The 19,320-nt window shown below is 49.5% G+C and overlaps 1 protein-coding gene across 5 annotated transcripts in view; it reads right to left on the bottom strand.

Moving 5' to 3' along the window:
• Positions 1–19,320, bottom strand: part of SYT6 (synaptotagmin 6) — a 94,889-nt gene that overhangs the window by 34,516 nt on the left and 41,053 nt on the right. For 3 of the 5 annotated variants that reach the window (XM_073320221.1, XM_073320220.1, XM_073320216.1), the window contains exons 2-3: positions 16,248–16,578; positions 10,930–11,488 (exon numbers count right to left, since the gene is read on the bottom strand). In XM_073320221.1, the coding sequence (XP_073176322.1) occupies positions 10,930–11,488; positions 16,248–16,578 (890 nt within the window). The remainder of the gene's footprint in view (positions 1–10,929; positions 11,489–16,247; positions 16,579–19,320) is intronic. The other 2 variants (XM_073320217.1, XM_073320218.1) reach the window with 1 other exon arrangement.

Here is a 19,320-nt window from a genome sequence, read left to right as displayed (position 1 = left end):
TCTATGATTCTATGACCCCTCAGTGATACCTGACCTGCAGGGCTATGACAGCTTTATCCAGGGAGCCAGCAGCACCCATTCCATACATCACTTACATCCCTCAGAAACCCCTCACTGGGGCCTGGCTCTCTACACAGAGCTTAGCAATCGCCACTTGTAATGATTCTCTGGCTCTGTGGCTCAAGTTAGTTCCCAAGCCCTCTTTCTGCATAGGTGTCGGTGCATTTGCTCTTGTCTATACAGATTAGTGACACATTTGGCGGAAGAATTCAATGGGGATTAGTTTTTTCTGTTGTTGTTTTCCAAGGTAGAATTCTGAGAGCCAGTGGCTGCAGGTGAAGGTTCTTACAGACTGCAGGGGAAGGCGCCTATCAGAGACCACAGAACCCCACTGACACATCCAAGAAATCCAAGAAAGGTCTTGAGTTCTCTGTAGTTACTTGGACGTGGCCATGTAGTGAGTGCTTCTATTTTATCAGGATCAGTACTCACACCCTCTTGGGACACGATGTGACCCACATACTTCAGTGAGGTTCTGCAGAACTGGCATTTGTCAATTGAAAGCTTCAGACCATAATCCTCCAACCTATCAAGCACTTTAAGAAGTCTTTCTTCATGCTCCTCTAAGGTTCTTCCAAACACAATCAGGTCATCCAAATAAACTAACACTTGCAGTAAATTCATGTCTCCCACAACTTTCTCCATGAGACGTTGAAAGGTGGCAGGTGCTCCAGAAATCCCATGGGGCATGCGTTCGAACTGATAAAACCCTAATGGGCAGATGAAGGCTGTCTTCTCCTTATCTTCTTCTCCCAGAGGGATCTGGTAGTATCCACTTCGAAGATCCAACACAGAGAACCACTGGCTTCCCAGCAAACAGTCTAAGGCATCTTGCACTCGTCGACCACAGTACGGCTGTTTAGGGTGCGGTAGTTAATACACATCCGGATTTTCCCATTCTTTTTACGGACTACCACAATGGGTGAGGCGTATGGGCTGCGGGACTCTGTAATGATGCCATTCGCAGCCATCTCCTGAAGATGATGTCGCACATCTTCCATCTCAGAGAGAGCAATCTTCCTAGATCTCTCCCTGAAAGGTCGAGAGTCATGTAGTCTGATATTGTGCTCTACTCCTTTTGCACATCCCACTCATGCAGTGAGAACACCTTGGATCTTTCACAAAGTTTCTTCCTCAGGCGATCTTTCCAGTCCTCGGACACTGGTGAATCTCCAAAGTCAAACTTTGCTGGGTCTATTGTCGGAACTGGAGTTTCACACTGGGGTTTTACAATCGACTCAGGCTCAAAGAGGTCTGCTATCTTTTGTCCTTGCTTCACAACAACATCACGACTCGTTTCATTAGCAATCAGTATCGTCACCCTTTCCTGGGCTTCAGCAGGTAGGGTTATGACTCGACTGGGGACCAGCACTCCTTCAGGGAGCTCTCCTCCCATCGGCTGCTCTATCATTGCTAATGTCCCTTTACTGCCTTTCAGCCAGGTACTCATGACAAGCACTTCTTGCTCCGTCCTTGCAGGCACTACTAAGGGGGTCGTGCCCACGTACTTCAGTGCCCCAAGCGGTAGCTCAGATGTGTCCCTTTTAGCGCTCTCAATTTTCCTATAGGCTTCAGCACAAAGTGTATGGATCATCAGGGTATTCAGGTACTGGTCCCCAGGCCGCCTTCTGCAGTAATCCGCGAGTACCTTGAAGAGACTGGAGTTGGTCCCTATCAGCACAGACACATCAGAGGTCCCTTTAGGGTCAGGGCATATTAAGGCAGCTGTGTCTACCTCTTCTCTTACCCCAGCAACCTCCTCTGGGAATTCCAGGTGCGCTATGACATACCCTTGGTAGGGGTACTCATCCATGCTGAGGCCACACAGGCCAAGGCCAGTCAGTGGCTGTATAGGCAGGTGTCTAAGCATCTGTTGGTAGAATGACTGAAATATAATAGTCACTTGAGATCCAGTGTCAAGCACTGCTTTACACTCCACCCCTTCGATCCTCACCGTGACCTCTGCTCGAGGCCCTATCAGTCCTGTGGGGATCCCAGCTGGACAGTCTTTTCTGAGGGAATCTTCAAATCCTGCAGACCTGGGGGGTCCCCGTCCCCAGACCCTCTGGCAGCTACCAGATCTCTCCCAACTGATCCTCAGCTTTCCATACACTAAGGAGGGGTTTTCTTCATTACAGCACTTGGCAGCACTGTGTCCATCCTGACCACATCGGTAGCAGAAGAATTGACCTTTCCCCCTTCGCTTGGGTGGGATGGTGGCTCTAAGTGCGGGCTTCTCAATCGTCACAGTTTGAGGCTTCTTATTCCTGGAAGTCTTAACTCGGTCAATGGTACTTTGCAGCTCAGCTATCCGTTCCGTCAGGACCTGCATTTGTTGGGCAAGTTCTTCTCTGGTGCTCACTATCAGTACACTGGCCATTTGCAGTGGTGTTGTGCTGGCTGGATCAGATGTTTGGGCTTCCCAAAACTCACTGGCAGTCTGCCTTTCTTCCTCCTCTCTGACCTCTTTTATCAGCTGGGAGTAACTTGGGGGATGTTCCTGTCGTTCTCTTAGCTGGAGATGAAGTAGAATCGGGTTCTGATACTGAGTTCCTCTTACAATTTGAGCCAGTCTGGTCTGATCCATCTGCTCAGCAGTCACTGCTCCCCTCATGACAGCTCTCTGAAGTAGTCTCTCCAGTCTCTGTATGTAGGCTGAAGCCTTCTCGCCCTTTTGCTGTCGGGAATTAAGGAACTTACAGTAGCTGTCTTCAGGGCCCTCTACGCTCCCAAAGGTGTGTTCAAGGGCCTCTAGGCAGTCCTTCACAGTGATCCCAGGGTCAATGAGCTTCAGGGTGCGAATCACATCTAATGCTGGGCCGCCAAGGCTCTCTATGAGGCATCTTCCCTTTTCTGCACCTGATACGGCCCACACTTGCAGCATTTCAGTGGTATGCTCTAACCAGGGTTCAAACTCCTCCTCCCCAGCAAATGATCTTAACTTACGACAAGAGTTTGACGCAGCATGGGACAGCACAACCTTTTCCAGTGTTTGCCCCAGAGCTTTTGTCCAATCATCAGCCGAGGCTGCAGCCTCTGAGCTAGAAGCAGCTGAGCCAGGGCCCAACAAACCTGACATATTAGCCATTATACAAACAGTAATTTCCTCAAAATATAAGCACAAACAAACAAAATATAAATTGTTTCCCAATGTAGTGGATCACTCAACAGGTGCTTGCGAGGGGTACTGACCCAGGGATTCTGGACGAGCCCCCCAAAATGTAACCCTTCTGCCCGTCAGAGTTGGCAGCAACAAGGGCCGGGTTCAATATCTAGGGGATCCATTCCAATAACACAATGCAAACCGGCTCGAGCCCCCACCCAGTGACCTGGGACAAATATATACAACCCCTGCTGGGCGCCTCCAAGAGGCAATACTTCCCCTCTTGCAAGCACATAGTCTGAGTGTAGCAAAAAGCCTTTTAATAACAGAGAGAAACAATGTGGCATTATGTTGGGGAAACACCACCAACAGGATTCATAACACAACCCATGAGCAAAAAACCCACCCCAAGCAAATTGGGGCATGCCCTTTCCCTTTGGTTCTTGAGTCCAGCAACTCCAAATCACCCAAAGTCCCAAAAGTCTAGTGACCCAAAAGTCTCTGTCCCTGGTCAGGGCAGCCCCAGAGTTCGAAAGTTTATCTGCAGAGCTTTACCTCCCAACCTGGGTGGAGGTGGAGGAGAGGGAGAGGTAAGGGGCACCTTACATGATCTGAAGCTGACCGCCCCACAGCTCCATAGGCCTTCGCTCCGCTCCGCTCGCCGCCCCACAAACTGCTTCGCTCAGCTCGGCTCTGCTCTGCTTCGCGTCCCACAAGCAGCTCCCGCTGGCCTATAAACTGCTCCACCAGCCTGTCCACCAGGCACTCCAGCCGTCCCGCAAACTGCTCCACAATATTTCTTCAGGCTCCCCCACTACTTAACACAACACTCAGTGATTTCAGCTCTTAGTCAGTTCAACTCTTTGGAGAATTTAGCTTGTAGTAGGGGAGCCTCAGTGCTGGTGCACCATTAGCCCAAAATGAGCTCAGCAGCCTGTAACTAGACTCCTAATGGAATCAAAATTAGCTCTGATATTCCACAGTGGAGAGAGAAGGAAGTGCAATTAGCATGTAAGGCCCTCACCAAGGGGCCCATACCACCAAATATTAATACTTGTCCCCAACCTCTCTCAATTCACAGAATTTTGGAACCCATGACCCTTGCCTAGCGAGTGCTGTTCAGTTGATGGTGAGTCCCTCCATCATAACAAAAGGCCCAGTACAGTTCCAAGCACAGTTCCCATAATCAGGGTAATAACAATTTATTCTTCCTGCCCCAATAACAGAGACACTGGGGATCCCACAGCAGCCAAAGTGACCATTTGGGTAGCTATGGCCTCATTCTAGGCGGGGTGAGTGTGCCTATGCAAATGAGATCAGCCCCGGAAGTTCTTTTCCACAACTTGCCACACCTCACCACCAGATGTCAGGGTGGAGCTCATCCTGACACTGCTCACACACACAAATACTGGGGAACAGCCATTCTGGCTCGGACTATTTGTTATCATGCCCAAGCAGACAAATAATGAGTGGGAAAGCATCTGTGCTTGGTTCTGGTTCTCTGTGCCTGACTGGTCTGTGCAGCACACCAGTGACTGCTCATTTGGGCAGGGCACAGTGCTGGCCTTTATTCATTCCATGCATTAGTCAGAGTGCTGGCTTGGGAGTATCTCTAGCAGGAGGCCTTGGACACGAGAAGAGATCTCCTTTAGAATGAGAGAGCATCCGAAAGGCACCTTCTCCTCTCCTTGCCCTGCAAGAAGCTGCACAGGGCACGGACCTGGCACTACCAGCACTGACTGGGAGCATGGTCCGGAGGTTTTTACTCTGTGACCACAAATGAGATGGGTGAGAAGGGCCCTATTGGATGGGTGAGTTGCCTGTCCATTTGAGACACTGGGCCATTTCCTAACTTCACCTCTGCAGCTCGGCAGAGTTAGCGGAAAGTCTGGATCAATAAGCTTTGCAAACACCAAGACCAGAATGACTCATAAGTTCGTAAGCTACAGTTCATTCAATAGCTGCTGAGCAGCGGCACTGTCTGAATGGCTGTACACCCTCCTTTGGGCACATTCTGCTTTCCCACATGAACAAACTAACATGTTCTTCGCTGCTCAAGCCTTTGCTGGTACTGTAGGATGAGAACCACATTTATCTTCCCACTCTCTGCTAAAACAGAAGTGTACCTGGGTAGTTACAACTGGCTGTGACAGACCATGGAAATGAATGGGACCATGTATGTGACAGGGAGAGGATGGCAGGACAGAGCCAAGCAATTGTCCCATACTGTCCTGGGGGAGTTCCTCAAGGCTTTCTCGATGCTACTGTCTGCACATAGCCTGCTCTGCTCACCCCACAGCCAATATGACCCCTTCACAGGCCTGTTCTTTAATAATCCCTCTGTTAGGGGTTCTCTGCTTGTTCAGTATGTGCCATTAGCTAACCCCATTCCCTCTCCCCTGAGAAAGCCCTTACCACTTCCTACACACCCAACCTTGATCTCTGCTGCACATTCAAATACAAACTATACAGCTGGCATTGTCACAGACCCTCTCCCGTGACGATCCAATCCTTTTGTTCCCCTCTGACACTTTTACAATAAAGAGGAAACTTGTTTTCCTTCTTCCGGAGAAAAGGAAAGAAAAATACCTTTTCCTTCTGGGCTTTGATGTTCTTTAACTGTGTTGTATTTTTCAGATTTCACGCTGGAAGGCGCTATAAAAACTCCATATCATCTGCCTCAGCTCCGAAGGGCTGACCAGTGTGCTAGCAGATGCCTGTCCCAACCTGGGCTGGCTTTATTACCAAAGAAATGAACACCACAAAGTTAGGTTTAAGCCTCCTTCCTCAGTTGGGCTGCTTCTCAGCTTCCTATCCCAGAATTGCTCAGCCTACACTCTAGATCCTCTCATTCCAGAGAGCCACTCCCTACTCCATTATGTCCAGGATGGGTAAGAAGCCACCTGCCTCTGGTAGTCACAGCAGCGCCCTGTTACCCAGAATAATTTACACCTAGAACTGCAAGTGATCTATGGTACACAAGGGTCTGGGAGCAACACCAGCCCAGCGCGCCAGCCACCGAATATGCTTTTGAGAAAAGCTCTCTCGAGCAGTCTATACATATTACCTCTCACTTCTAGGTGTCAGGAATGGCTTAAACGTAGGTGCCATATTGACAGATGCTAAGCCTGGCCTTGACCAATAGGATGAAAAGATAATGCCTGTATGTGATGATCGTTAAAGATAACAGACACCCTTCCAAAGCAGCCCAGTACACAAACTTCAATCTCAAGCAAGACAATTAATCTGGCAAATTTCTTAACTACGTATTTAAGTGGTTTTGTTTAAACTCCCTCTTATAAGGAACATTTCATAAGGAAGAGCCTTTCAAAGCCATTCGAAAATTAAATTCAAGCCAGCTTCAAGCCAGCTAGATCAACCTGCAGGGAGTAAGGGCAGACTCTGGCTATGAAATGACCTAATCAACTCTTTTTGTCCGGTAGGTAAATATTAGCTAGAGAACCCCAGCTGTGGCCAAAGAGAAATCGAAGCATGTTCTCACAGTGGGAAAGGGAAGCAATTTCATAACAATGTCTGGAGTGCAAAGCTGGTATTAGGATTTCAAAGCAGGGAACGATTCCCTAGTAGTAATTTGAAGTTAGAAACATTAAATCAGCAAAAGAACACGTCTGTGTCTTAAGTCTCCAATGCACTAGTCATGTCAAATAACTGATAAAGCAAGGCAGGTTTAGACTGTACACCCTGGGACCAGGAAATTCACCACTGAATCTATGCAAAACTGTATAGGCCTGAGCCAGGAGCCTCACAAACTGAACAAACAATGGAGCAAGTGGCTGGAGTAGCACTAAGAAGTGGGTTCAGGGACAGTACTGTAAGTGCCGGGGGTGGGGGTATTGATTAAGTGCCGAAATAGAAGGACGATGGATGAAGATAAAAAAGGGCTGGTGTTTTGGGTGGGCTGGGGAGTGTCTGGCTCGACTGGTGCCTCTTGTTCATTGGATCAGATCCTCAATCCCTCAACAAAATCAGAAAATCCTCTTGTAAGAGAAACAGCCACCACAGGCATTGTTCTGAAAACGCCCCTGTCTGGAACCGAGTAGCAGGCAGCCCATTGAGCGCTGTCAGTTATGAGCAACCACCTCACCCCTGAACAGGGCACAGAATCAGTGCGCGGCAATGCGCGCACACGGACACGCGCCCTGCGCACACACCAGGCTCCCCGTGAGGTCCCTCTGAGCTGAGTTCAAGTCGACGCCGAGGGTATGTCTGCACTGCAGTTGCCACAAGCGGCACAGTCCTGGTGCTGCAGCGGCGCAGATGTTGCACCGTCACGAAGGTACCTCCAGCAACGTAGTATCCACCTCTCTGAGAGGCAGGAGCGAGGCTGACGGAAGAATCCTTCTGCCCACCTAGCCACATCCCCACCAGTGATTAGGTCGACCTGACGATGGCCATCCGGACAGGACATTCTGCACAGCCCTGAGCGACGTAGCGAGGCTGACCTAAGTTTTAGGTGAAGCCCAGGCCACGGGACCGTTCAGGATTAGCACCAGCAGGGCAGTGCGGAAGGACCCGATCACAGGTCCTGGATTTCCCTGAAACAGGCTGAACTGACATCCAAGAGGAAGTGGGAACAAAGAGGCTCCTGCAGAGCTCTGCCTAGAGAGTATCCCAGCTGCAAACAGCTCAAGTGCAGGGGCCACCTGGGTGCAAATACACCCAATCTCCATGCAGACAGTGTTGCTGGAGGCAGCCAGAGCTGAGGGTCTATCCGGGGGGGGACTAGTGTAGAGCTTGGAGATCTGGAGTGCCTGCTCTACCACCGACTCCCCGTGTGACCTTGGGAAAGTCACTCAGTCGCTCTGTGCCTCAGCTCCCCCCCTACACATGGGCTGGTGTGACGATAAATGCACTACAGATTACCAGATGCTGTGTCAGTAACTGAGACCCACAGCCACACACTGGTTTGGTATGGCTGCGGGCAGCCCGGGCTCCCAAGGGCCCTGTCTTTGGGAATCCAGCCAAACAAGTCGCTGCTGCCAGCATGTCAGAGTCAGAACTGGCAGTGTGATGGGATGGAGACCAGAGTCAAACAGGAACTGGAACGCCTCACCTATCCCTGGCCTCAGAAACACTTCAGGGGACTGACTGCTTAGTTCAGCTCACTCCATCCTTTCCCACGCAGAACAGTCAAACTCCAGCCCTGGCCACATGCTGGGCTCTCCAGCAATTGCATTAGCAACGTGCAGCTCTCTCCCTTCCCTTGGCACTGCACCTCCCTAGGCAGAGCACAACTAGAGGGCCTCACCAGCCCAGTCTCACCAGGCAGCAGATGGGCAGCACTTGTAGGTCAAGGAGAGCCCTCACTTGAGGGGAATGCAAGGAAAGGTCAGAACTCAGTGTGATGACAGAGTGATATTGTTGGCAGAAATCGACCGGCAAGATGGGAGTGTGGCCAGCGAGTGAGAGCAATATTGCTAGTGGGCTTGGAGCAGTGCCAACAGGTGTCCTTTAATATTGCTGGCCCCTGTGGAATAGCTACTGCTATGCAAGAGCTCAGTCCCCAGGCAGAAAGCGAGAGAGCTGAGAGACCAAATAAGCCTGGGGGAATTCCAGGCGGGATTACACACAGCATTCACTCCGTTTGCCAGTCAGTCGGATATGCTCATCGCCAGGCAGCGTTGGCAGGGCCTTTGCTTTGGGCCACAGGGCTACGGAAATCCCATATTCTGCAGTCTCAGAAATAAGGCTGTGACATAAGACAGAAAAAGAGCAAGTCGTTTCCAGACCTACAAATGGTCTGTTGTTAGCCCTCAGGACTAACTATCTCCAAACAGAAAAGGAGTACTTGTGGCACCTTAGAGACTAACCAATTTATTAGAGCATAAGCTTTCGTGAGCTACAGCTCACTTCCTCAGATTATTCCTCAGATTAAAGCTTATGCTCTAATAAATTGGTTAGTCTCTAAGGTGCCACAAGTACTCCTTTTCTTTTTGCGAATACAGACTAACACGGCTGTTACTCTGAAACCTATCTCCAAACAGGCACTCCTGGAGGTGATATGGGAAGAGCAGAAATGCAGCAATTCATGTGGTGGTTGACGTACACTTCTGAACTGAGCAGTCAGTGTGGGCAGGTGGTGCCCCCAGCTGGCCATAACCACAGTGTGACCAGTCACAATGGGTCAGAACCACCCCCCCTTCATTCACAAAAGGAATTCAAAACACCCACCAAAACTCGAGTCTCCAGCCTTCACTGCTCCTAAGGGTCCTCCCTCCCTCCGGCCTGCTCAGCTCACACACTAGATCTTCTCTGCAAAGAACCACCCTCATGTCCTTTTATCCCCAAGGGGTAATGAACATTCTTTTCAGTGAGTCAGCACCATAGGTTTTACTTCCCCAGCAGGATCATCACCTGCTGACAGGGCTCGGGGGCGTGCAGCTAACGCTGCAGCCTTTTACAGACCCTTGTCCATAATGTGCTGCCCTGTCTCACCATCACCCTTATTGCTGGGACTCCCCCCCCGTGCAGCACAAGGGAGGGAGCTACTGCAACTGCTCCACTGCCAAAGATTGGATGAGGGTAGCACTGCGTGGGTAACTGGTCAGTGTCACACACACACAGCTCACGTGGCCAGCCCAGCCCCACCAATAGCTAGGGGGCAGTGAGAAGTGACACTGCCAAGCAGCGCTGATTGACTGCTCCCGCCAGACAATCACAGCCCAATGAGACGCCAATTGCGCACTTGGGGCTAAGGGCAGTGTCTGAATGAGGAAGTATGCACTATTTGTATATTTTATCCCCAGATTCACAGATTTTACGGCCACGAGGGATCATTACGATGCTCTAGTCTGTCCTGCACAGCACACGGAATAGAATTTTACCTAGTGATTAATCCCACAACTTCTGGTTGAACTTTAAAAGAGGTGAAATGATGATGCAACCCTCTAAATGAAAAGCAAACAAAAGTTATGCTTCCAGCTGATCCCTCTGGGCATAGATTTCCAAGGGGCTTCTGAGAGAGCCAGATTAATACTGAATAATAATGGCTGGAGCATCTCTGTTTGAATTTTCCACGCAGAGTCAGCTTGGAGGTTGGAGTTTTTTGCTAATTTGTTTTGTTTAGAGGACTTGAAAATGTTACTTTTCAAAAAGGTAAAAAGAAAAACTCCAGGAAACCTAGCAGTTCCTACATGTTTCCGAAATTATGTTTTCTGATACTGTGGAAACAAGTCACGCAGTAAATAAAGACGATGTAACTTCTCAAAATGGAGGTAAGTGATCTGATGGACCAGGATGTTCCTCCAGAGTAATTTATTAATGTCTATACTATGCATATGGCAGACATTGAGAGCTCTCAGGCTACCATGGATTGAGTACTTAACTCACCACATGTGGGGAACAACACACAGTACTGAACAGGGAGATAACAGCAAGTAGAGCTAGAATGGCATCTGCAATAAATGAGGACCCTGGTAGAGCTGACAGGCCTGCACACACAACATCCTCCCTCCCCACTATGCCTGCAGTGATCATTGGTGGAGTTTAAACTGTGGGTCTTCAGTGCTAAAAGTACAAGACCCTCTCACTTGTGCTAATCAAGAAACTCCATTAGCTGGCTACTCTAATAAACTCTTATTTACTGGTGTGGGAGGAGAGGACAAAGACACACTCCTGGTGCAGGTGGCTAGAGACACTATCCAGTTTAATGTGCACAGACAGTGCATACAACATTGATGCACAATACCTGCATAGATCTCAACCCATCTGAAGGCCAACATGTCTCCCCTGCAGCAGATACTCACAGTTGTCGCGTACTGAATATCCTTCCAGATGGAGGTTTCCCGGGAAATGTCCGAGGCCTCAAACAGGTTCTCCAAGATAACCTCCCCTATCATGTCATGCCTGGAGAACCTGTCAAAGTCGAAGACACTCAGGTGGAGTTTCCTGCTAGTCAGCTCCTCATAGGGCACAGGGAAGTGGAAGGACTCATCGAAGGTGGGGTTCAGAGTCTTCCTGTGGACTCGCGTCTGGAACTTGCGCTTCCTGTCAGGCAGGAGGTAGATCTTGACGTAGGGGTCTGAGCTGCCACAGAAATCCTTGGCTGGCAGGTCAAAGGCCTTGAGGATCCGCACAATCAGTGTCTCATTCTCATAGTCATATTTGAGGGTGAAGTTTATTTTCCCACAGGTTTTTGCCGCCTCCTTCTTGGGGTCCTCGGAGTCCACAGACTTTTGCTTATAAAGCTCTGGTTTAATCCTGCCAATGCTGGTTGGCTGCTCGGCCTCAAGGGGCAGGTCTGTGCCATAGTCCATGCTGGACACGTGCATCTGCCGAGGCAGGTGCCTCTTGAAGGAAATGTGCCTGCAGGGGAAGAGGACAGTTGTACACTTTGCCTGGCGCATTCACACAGCTCCCTCCCAAGATGAGCCCAAGCAGAGCTGGGAATGGGAGAAAGAGGGGAACAGGTGCTCGTGCTGTCTGTGGGGAAACTCTGAGCTGGTTATGGGCTAGGGGCATTAGGCTCTCTTCCTGGATCTGCAATGGAAACATCCCAGCCTATCTTGCAGAGGTGCCGCCTCCCATCTCACACACAGAGACGTGCCTGCGACTGAGGAGCCTAGATAACAAGCAGACACCCAGGGTCCTTCCAGTTCTCATTTGTTCTCCTTCCATGCCCCTGTGACACAAATGAGAGCAAATACTCTGTGTCCAAGCCAGAGCCCATAGGCCGGGGAGACTCTGCAGCTCTCTCGCCCTTTTCCATTGCCAGACCCTGGCACTAAACTTCCTTCCCCTCAGAATTCACAGAACTGTGAAAGCCAGGCAAGCAGAGGCAGGACTAGCTAAGATGGCTGCCTTCGGGCCCCTGCTGCACCCAGACCTCCCCAACAGATGCCAATCGGGTAGTGGCACATGCAGACCTAGCAGGCTGGGTCCTCATCTCGCGTGGAAGCTGCTCCAGCCCCAGGGGACCTCAGCATTAAAAGCATTTCATGCTACTTCAGATACATTTTTCATGTTTCCCTCTGACAGGAAGGGGCTCAGAGAGGCCCTGCTGATTTCCCAGTACAGGTTCTCTGTGCTCTAGCAGGATGCTGCTGTTGTTGTTCACTTTAATGGTCTCTGCAGGGCTGCAGAATCTCCCCCTGCGTGAGCTGAGTGGCTCCTCTCAGTTCTTCCTTTTGCTCTGTAGCTAAAAACTGAGAACTCAAGGAGCCCCCATTCCCTGCCTGATCACCCATAACCTGCCTCACTCCCAAAGCTGGGCCTGCACCACACAGTGCTGAGCCTGCCAGTTGCCCGGTGGGGTGTGAGAGGCCATGTGAAAGCATGGCAGGATCCCCTGGGGCAGCAGCCTAGGTACTGCTGAATCATTGGGGCAGGTACAGCTCATTAGACTTTCCCTGAATACAAGGGGAGGGGGCAGCACCCCTCTGGCAGAGGACTCTAGGGCCTGGGGACTGTGGAGCATCCAAGAGAGGGGAGAAGGCTGACACTGGGGGTCATGTAGCTTGGCTTTGGAATTACCCTTCCTTAATATAGCAGGCCCCGAGGAAGATGAACTCAAACTGGAAGCGGTACCAAGAAGGGCTACTAGATGACAAGGAGGATGGAGAGCTTGGCGGGTTTAGCCTAGCAACACAACGGCTGACAGGGATGCGACTGCTGCCTGTAAGCACATCGGGGTAAACACCAGGGAGGGAGAGGCGCTGTTTAAGTGAAGGACGGTGTGGGCACAAGAACTAATGGCAATGAACTGGCCATGAATACATTTAGACTGGAAATGAGAAGCTGGTTCCTACCCATCAAAGGAGGGAGGCTCTGGAACAGCCTCCCAATAGGAGCAGTGGGGCCAACCAGCTAACCAGCTTTACGACGGCTGTTAGCGATGCATTTATGAACAGGGTTATGTGACAGGGCTGCCTGTGAGAGCAGGGAACTGGACTCAGGAGGGCTAGGGGGAGTTTTGACTTGGCAGTGAGTGTGTCGTGGTTGTGTGGAGCTGGATGGGGATCTCACCAGGCACTAGGAGGGTACAGAATGAAAATGTGCGTGCCTGGCATTCAGCTAGCACAGGAAGGAGCGATTTGGAAATAAATCCAAGAACAGTCCCTGCTCCAGCACTTGTCTCTACCCTACCTGCAGCCTCAACACCCACAGCAGCTGGACCTGCTACAGAGACGTCTCATGTGCCTGATTTGATCATTCAGACCCATCCACATGCATTAATTAGGGATTCAAGAGGATACTCAGCTATGCAATACTCAGTACAGGGAAGCAGCCCCAGGGCAGCGAATCAAACAAAGGAGGGCAGCGTTAGCAGCTTGATCTCTGGTTTTGATGTGGCACTTAGGGGCCAGAAATGATGTGACAGGACGATAATTAAAGTGCACAAAAGAAACAGGGCTGCTACCCAGGGGGCCTTCTCCACTATGCAAATCTTGGAGCCCAGGTGAATTTTGAGTGTGTCACAAAGGCCAACGTGCTGTGTCTCTTTCTTGGAGGTTTGTACATGATTTTTTCCATGCAGTTTCGTACCTCCGTACATCTGAGGAAGGTGCAAGAGGGAGATGAGTGACGATAACACATCCGCACCATTATCCCAAATACCCCTCTGTAACTCAGGGTGCAGTGAAATGTTTGCCAGTGGAGTCTGACACAAATTCCTGTTTAATTTTTTTCTCTGTTGCATCTTGGGGGTGAATTTAATGATGCAAGTGACTATGAAAAACTAGCAGGGCTGGCATACCGTCGGCAGGCCCCGGCAAGCTGTCCCCACACATGCTCAGCCTGACCCAGCTTTTACCCTCTCTTGTGCATGAAAGGTGCTGGAGAGGCAGAGCGTGTGTGTGTTTGTGTGTGCACAAAGAGGGGGGTCTGGGCATGTGTGCAGTGTTTGTGTGCACAGTGTTGTGTGCACATGCTGCACGTGTGTCATGTGTCCATGTGACTGAGCTGCCCGAAAAGCAATGCAATGGTCACAGACAAAGCCTGGCATAATTCCAGCTGTCACAAGCTGAGCTTTTGTTCCCCTTCAAACGGGAGACTGAGATGTGTGTCTTGTATGCTGGGCGCCAATGCAAGCAGAGTTCTGAGCAACAGCTGCCTGCACGGTGGTGCTGCCCACCTCACTGGGGTTGTGGCCAGCACTTCAGCCAGAAGCATGGACTCAGCTCCCTGCCCTTGTTTCCCAGACTCTGGACACAGGGAGAATTTTTGGATTCTCCCCCAGACTAGCCATCCAAGGCCCATGCATCTCACCTCTAATGTTAATGACTCTCATGCACAGGCCTTTGGGCTGCGGCTGGGGCAGCAATGAGCCATTGATCAGGGGCACTGGCAAGCAGCTACTCCTACGCCTGGCCAGCAAGTGATACTTCAATTCTGTTTATCCAGTGAGTCCTGCTGTGAGCCAGAGAAGCAAGAAGAGAGCAAAGGGGTCTAATTCTATCTGACAATATACCAATCCTTCCCTCGCCCTGTCTGTGCTGTCACAAAATTAAAGTGGCCACAAGCATATTGACAGCTTGACACAATGAGGGCAAGTCACAGTAACAGGGTTTGAATCTTTTACTTTTAATCAAGAGCCTATTCTAAGATTAATACGACAGCTGGTTCAAAACCAAACAAATCTTTGGCAAACGCTCCAGCATGGGGATGGGTGTATTTCCTTCAGCCCCACTCGGTACATCTCCCCTCAGGCTCAGACATAGTTCTTACATATCGAACAACAAATAATTATTAAGAACACACCCAAGGCAAGCCAGTTGCCGGAAACTAGAGGTACGTGTTATCACACATTCTCAATAATCAAACAGCATTGAGCCCAGGGTATAACTACCCTGTTGGGTGTAAGTTAGACACGTACACATATCTAGGGTCGCTAGTGTAGAGTGATATAATATCTGATTCCTTGTGAGTTAGTTAATAACCGTTTTGGAAAGTCTGACTTCCCATTGCTGAGCTCCAGGACTGATCAGATGGGATGAATCATCCAGGCTAAACTTGAACATGAAGAACGCCCCTGTTACACATCATGGGGATTCTTTCAGGGGCCCATGGAGCCCCTCTGGTTTAGGCACAGAAGCCAAGAAGCTGCAGGCTGTACTCTAGCTTTTAGGGCTTCTCTCTAGCGCCAGGCAGACATTAGAAACAATAAAAGAAAAGGAGGACTTGTGGCACCTTAGAGACTAACAAAATTTGAGCATAAACTTTTGTGAGCTACAGCTCACTTCGTGAATGCATCCGATGAAGTGAGCTGTAGCTCACGAAAGCTTATGCTCAAATAAATTTGTTAGTCTCTAAGGTGCCACAAGTCCTCCTTTTCTTTTTGCGGATACAGACTAACACAGCTGCTACTCTGAAACTAGAAACAATGGTTCGCTTTTGTTGGCAGCTCAGTGCCACTTACTACTGAACTTCCAGAGACAGCGTTTCTCCCCTATGGAAAGGCACCACCTGGTAAATTTAGTTGAAGTCATTCCCAAGGAGTAGTGCAGTGGGAGCGGACTTGGGGAACATGGGCTGGGACATACATGAGGGATATAGAACCTAACAGCCTCTGCCCACAGACCATGTCAATGGATACCTACAGCATCTCTAATCCTCTCTTGGTTTGCTGGCCAGGCTCCATTCTTCTTCAGCCTGTGCTCAGGATTACTGTACCTTCTGTAAATTCAGGGAACAACATCTCCCTGAGAAACCCAACCTCCCCCCAACAGTTGCTAACTCCATCCTTGACCACCTCCTGGAAGAGTAGGCAAATAGTCTTTGACCAATGGCCAACAACGCAGCTCCACCTCCAGCCACCAGGAGGTGCTATATTAACAAGGAAACTTACATCTCTTCTATGTATGGGGCAAAACTGTCTCTTCTTGCAGGCTCATGCTAGTAAGAATCCAACCGAAGCCTGAACTTACGCCTCTTGCTTTAAGTGCCAACAGTCGCCAAGGTGTGGGGTGTCTGGGAAGGCCTGCAGATCAGCCCAGGTATTGCACAGCTTCTTAAATGCAAGGCTCTCAGAATGTAAATGGAAAAGCCATTTCAGCCAAGCTCGTGGCGCCGATCTGCACAGACCCACGCGGTCTCCATGCTGCACGGAGCACAGCACTGCACTCACCTGGTGGACGATGCCGGCTCTGTTGTTTGCCTCTGTAGCCGAGCGTGCCGCATGATATGGTCTTTCATGGACATCTGGACCTCGGCTGGGATATCCGGCGAGGTGTGGCTGATCTTCACAGCTGCCTCCAGGAAGCCAAGCGTGCCTGTGTCCTTTAGCTTGTCTGCCATGGTCTCCTGGTTGCAGGCCGCCTCGCTCTGGGAGACGTTAGAAGAAATGGCCTTGTTCCTCCAGGGCACCCAGCACAGCTTCCAAAAGAGAAAGAGAAAAACTGCCACCAAGGCGAGGCCACACACACTAACTATCACTGCAAGGAGGCTGATGGAGAGCTCTAAGGGCAGGAGAGGTGAGGGTGACACACAGGCAGGGAGCAGGAGGGGCAGGGAGGGAGAAGAGAAAAGAAAAGAAAAGAAAAGATGGCTGTGAGAAAGCTGTAAGGTAAAATGAGAAGATGGTCCAAGCTGGCTTGTCTTGTCTCTACACCGGGCCCTGCAGTTCTGTGCGTGACCGCTGAACACGCACAGGTCCCCTGTCGCGCGCTGGACTCAGACAGACTGAGTCAGCAGAAGGGGCAGGGACGAGAAGGGGCAGGGGCTGCAAGGCTACCAGGCAATAGCGATCTCTGCTGTGAATGGTTCAGAACGCTCAGATTCAGGGGTAAAACTACAATTGATCTGGCTCATTGGCACTGTCAGATATTGAGTTTGCACTTGGGTTTGTGTCCCTAGCAGGCCGCTTAGCCGCAAGCCTGACTGCAGAACTGCGGTGGGACCGAGCTTTAATAAACCACCCTGGAGACGCACCTTTCTGCTGTTATGGCAGAACGTGCCTTCCACTGCAAAACACAGGCTTTCTGATGTGCTATTAAAAACCCACTGCCATGACTCTCAAAGGCAGGCTGGTTATTGGCCTATTAAAGTGCACCTTCCATCCAGTTGTGCTCATGGAGAATACAAAACCACAGGCTGCTGACACAGTGAAATCAAATAGAGAGGGAGGTTTTATAGCAGGCAGTACATGTTCTCCCCTGCATTAAATAAAACAGACAAACCCAAAGTGAAAGCTGACACTGTCCTCTGGCTGTTTGGTCATTTTCCCTTATATGGTGTAGGTTTCAGGTTTTAAATCTCTTCTCTGGAGAGGGAAGAGGGTTCATAGCAATAGTGGAAGAATCATGGAACAAATAAAGAGCATGCACATGACATGGGGTTTAATAGGATCCACAATATCTCAGAACAGGATAGGACAGTTTATTTTTACATCACTTTTTGCAGCATATTAATGGACAAATCACTGATATAACATCGTAGGAAGATTCCTCCCCATAGCCTAGATTCTGGCACTTTGGCATATATGAAGAAGAGACGGCCCACTCAGCATCGACGTGTGCCCTGGGACTTTGGGAGCTGAGGTAGGTCTGTGCACAGAGTTGCAAATAACCGTTTTGGTAGTTTTGGATTTGAGTACACAACTGCACATTTGTTCCCCTGCCTAGCTGTGCAGCTTAGTGACCATTAAAGCTATATTCCAGGATCTAGCCAAGACTCTCAGGTGCAAAATGGGTAACAGAAAAACAGGCAAAAAGGGAAAAATCTCAATGTTCCAAAATGTGGTCCGAAGTGAAACTGTGCCCCCTGTTGTCCTGTGTACGTGCAGACAGTTGGGCCATGGGTTGACATGCAGAAAATAAAGCTCACACGGTCAGTACCCAAAGCTCTCAAGAACCTGGGTTGCCACAGTATTGTTAAAAGAAAAGGAGTACTTGTGGCACCTTAGAGACTAACAAATTTATTTGAGCAGAAGCTTTCATAAGCTACAGCTCACTTCATCCGATGCATTCAGTGGAAAATACAGTGGGAAGATTTATATACATACAGAACATGAAACAATGGGTGTTACCATACACACTGTAATGAGAGTGATCAGGTAAGGTGAGCTATTACTAGCAGGAGGGAGGGTGGAGGGGAAGAGGGGACCTTTTGTACTGATAATCAAGGTGGGCCATTTCCAGCAGTTGATAAGAACGTCTGAGGAACATCTATATCACATTGGTAGATGTGCAGTGTATTTTCCACTGAATGCATCCAGTGAAGTGAGCTGTAGCTCACAAAAGCTTATGCTCAAATAAATTGGTTAGTCTCTAAGGTGCCACAAGTACTCCTTTTCTTTTTGCGGATACAGACTAACACGGCTGCTACTCTGAAACCTATGCCTACCTACATGCCTCCAGCTTTCATCCAGACCACACCACATGATCCATTGTCTACAGCCAAGCTCTACGATACAACCGCATTTGCGCCAAACCCTCAGACAGAGACAAACACCTACAAGATCTCTATCAAACATTCTTACAACTACAATACCCACCTGCTGAAGTGAAGAAACAGATTGACAGAGCCAGAAGAGTACCCAGAAGTCACCTACTACCGGACAGGCCCAACAAAGAAAATAACAGAACACCACTAGCCATCACCTTCAGCCCCCAACTAAAACCTTTCCAGCGCATCATCAAGTATCTACAACCTATCCTGAAGGACGACCCATCGCTCTCACAGATCTTGGGAGACAGGCCAGTCCTTGCTTACAGACAGCCCCCCAACCTGAAGCAAATACTCACCAGCAACCACACACCACACAACAGAACCACTAACCCAGGAACCTATCCTTGCAACAAAGCCCATTGCCAACTATGTTCACATCTATTCAGGGGACACCATCATAGGGCCTAATCACATCAGGCACACTATCAGAAGCTCGTTCACCTACACATCTACCAATGTGATATACGCCATCATGTGCCAGCAATGCCCCTCTGCCACGTACATTGGCCAAACTAGACAGTCTCTACGTAAAAGAATAAATGGACACAAATCGGACGTCAAGAATTATAACATTCAAAAACCAGTCGGAGAACACTTCAACCTCTTCGGTCAGTAGATTACAGACCTAAAAGTGGCAATTCTTCAACAAAAAAACTTCAGAAACAGACTCCAATGAGAGACTGCTGAATTGGAATTAATTTGCAAACTGGATATAATTAACTTAGGCTTAAATAAAGACTGGGAGTGGATGG

This window comes from Lepidochelys kempii, chromosome 21 (genome assembly GCF_965140265.1).
Source record: "Lepidochelys kempii isolate rLepKem1 chromosome 21, rLepKem1.hap2, whole genome shotgun sequence".
Lineage (NCBI taxonomy): Eukaryota > Metazoa > Chordata > Testudines > Cheloniidae > Lepidochelys > Lepidochelys kempii.
This window is presented reverse-complemented; position numbering and strand designations above follow the sequence as displayed.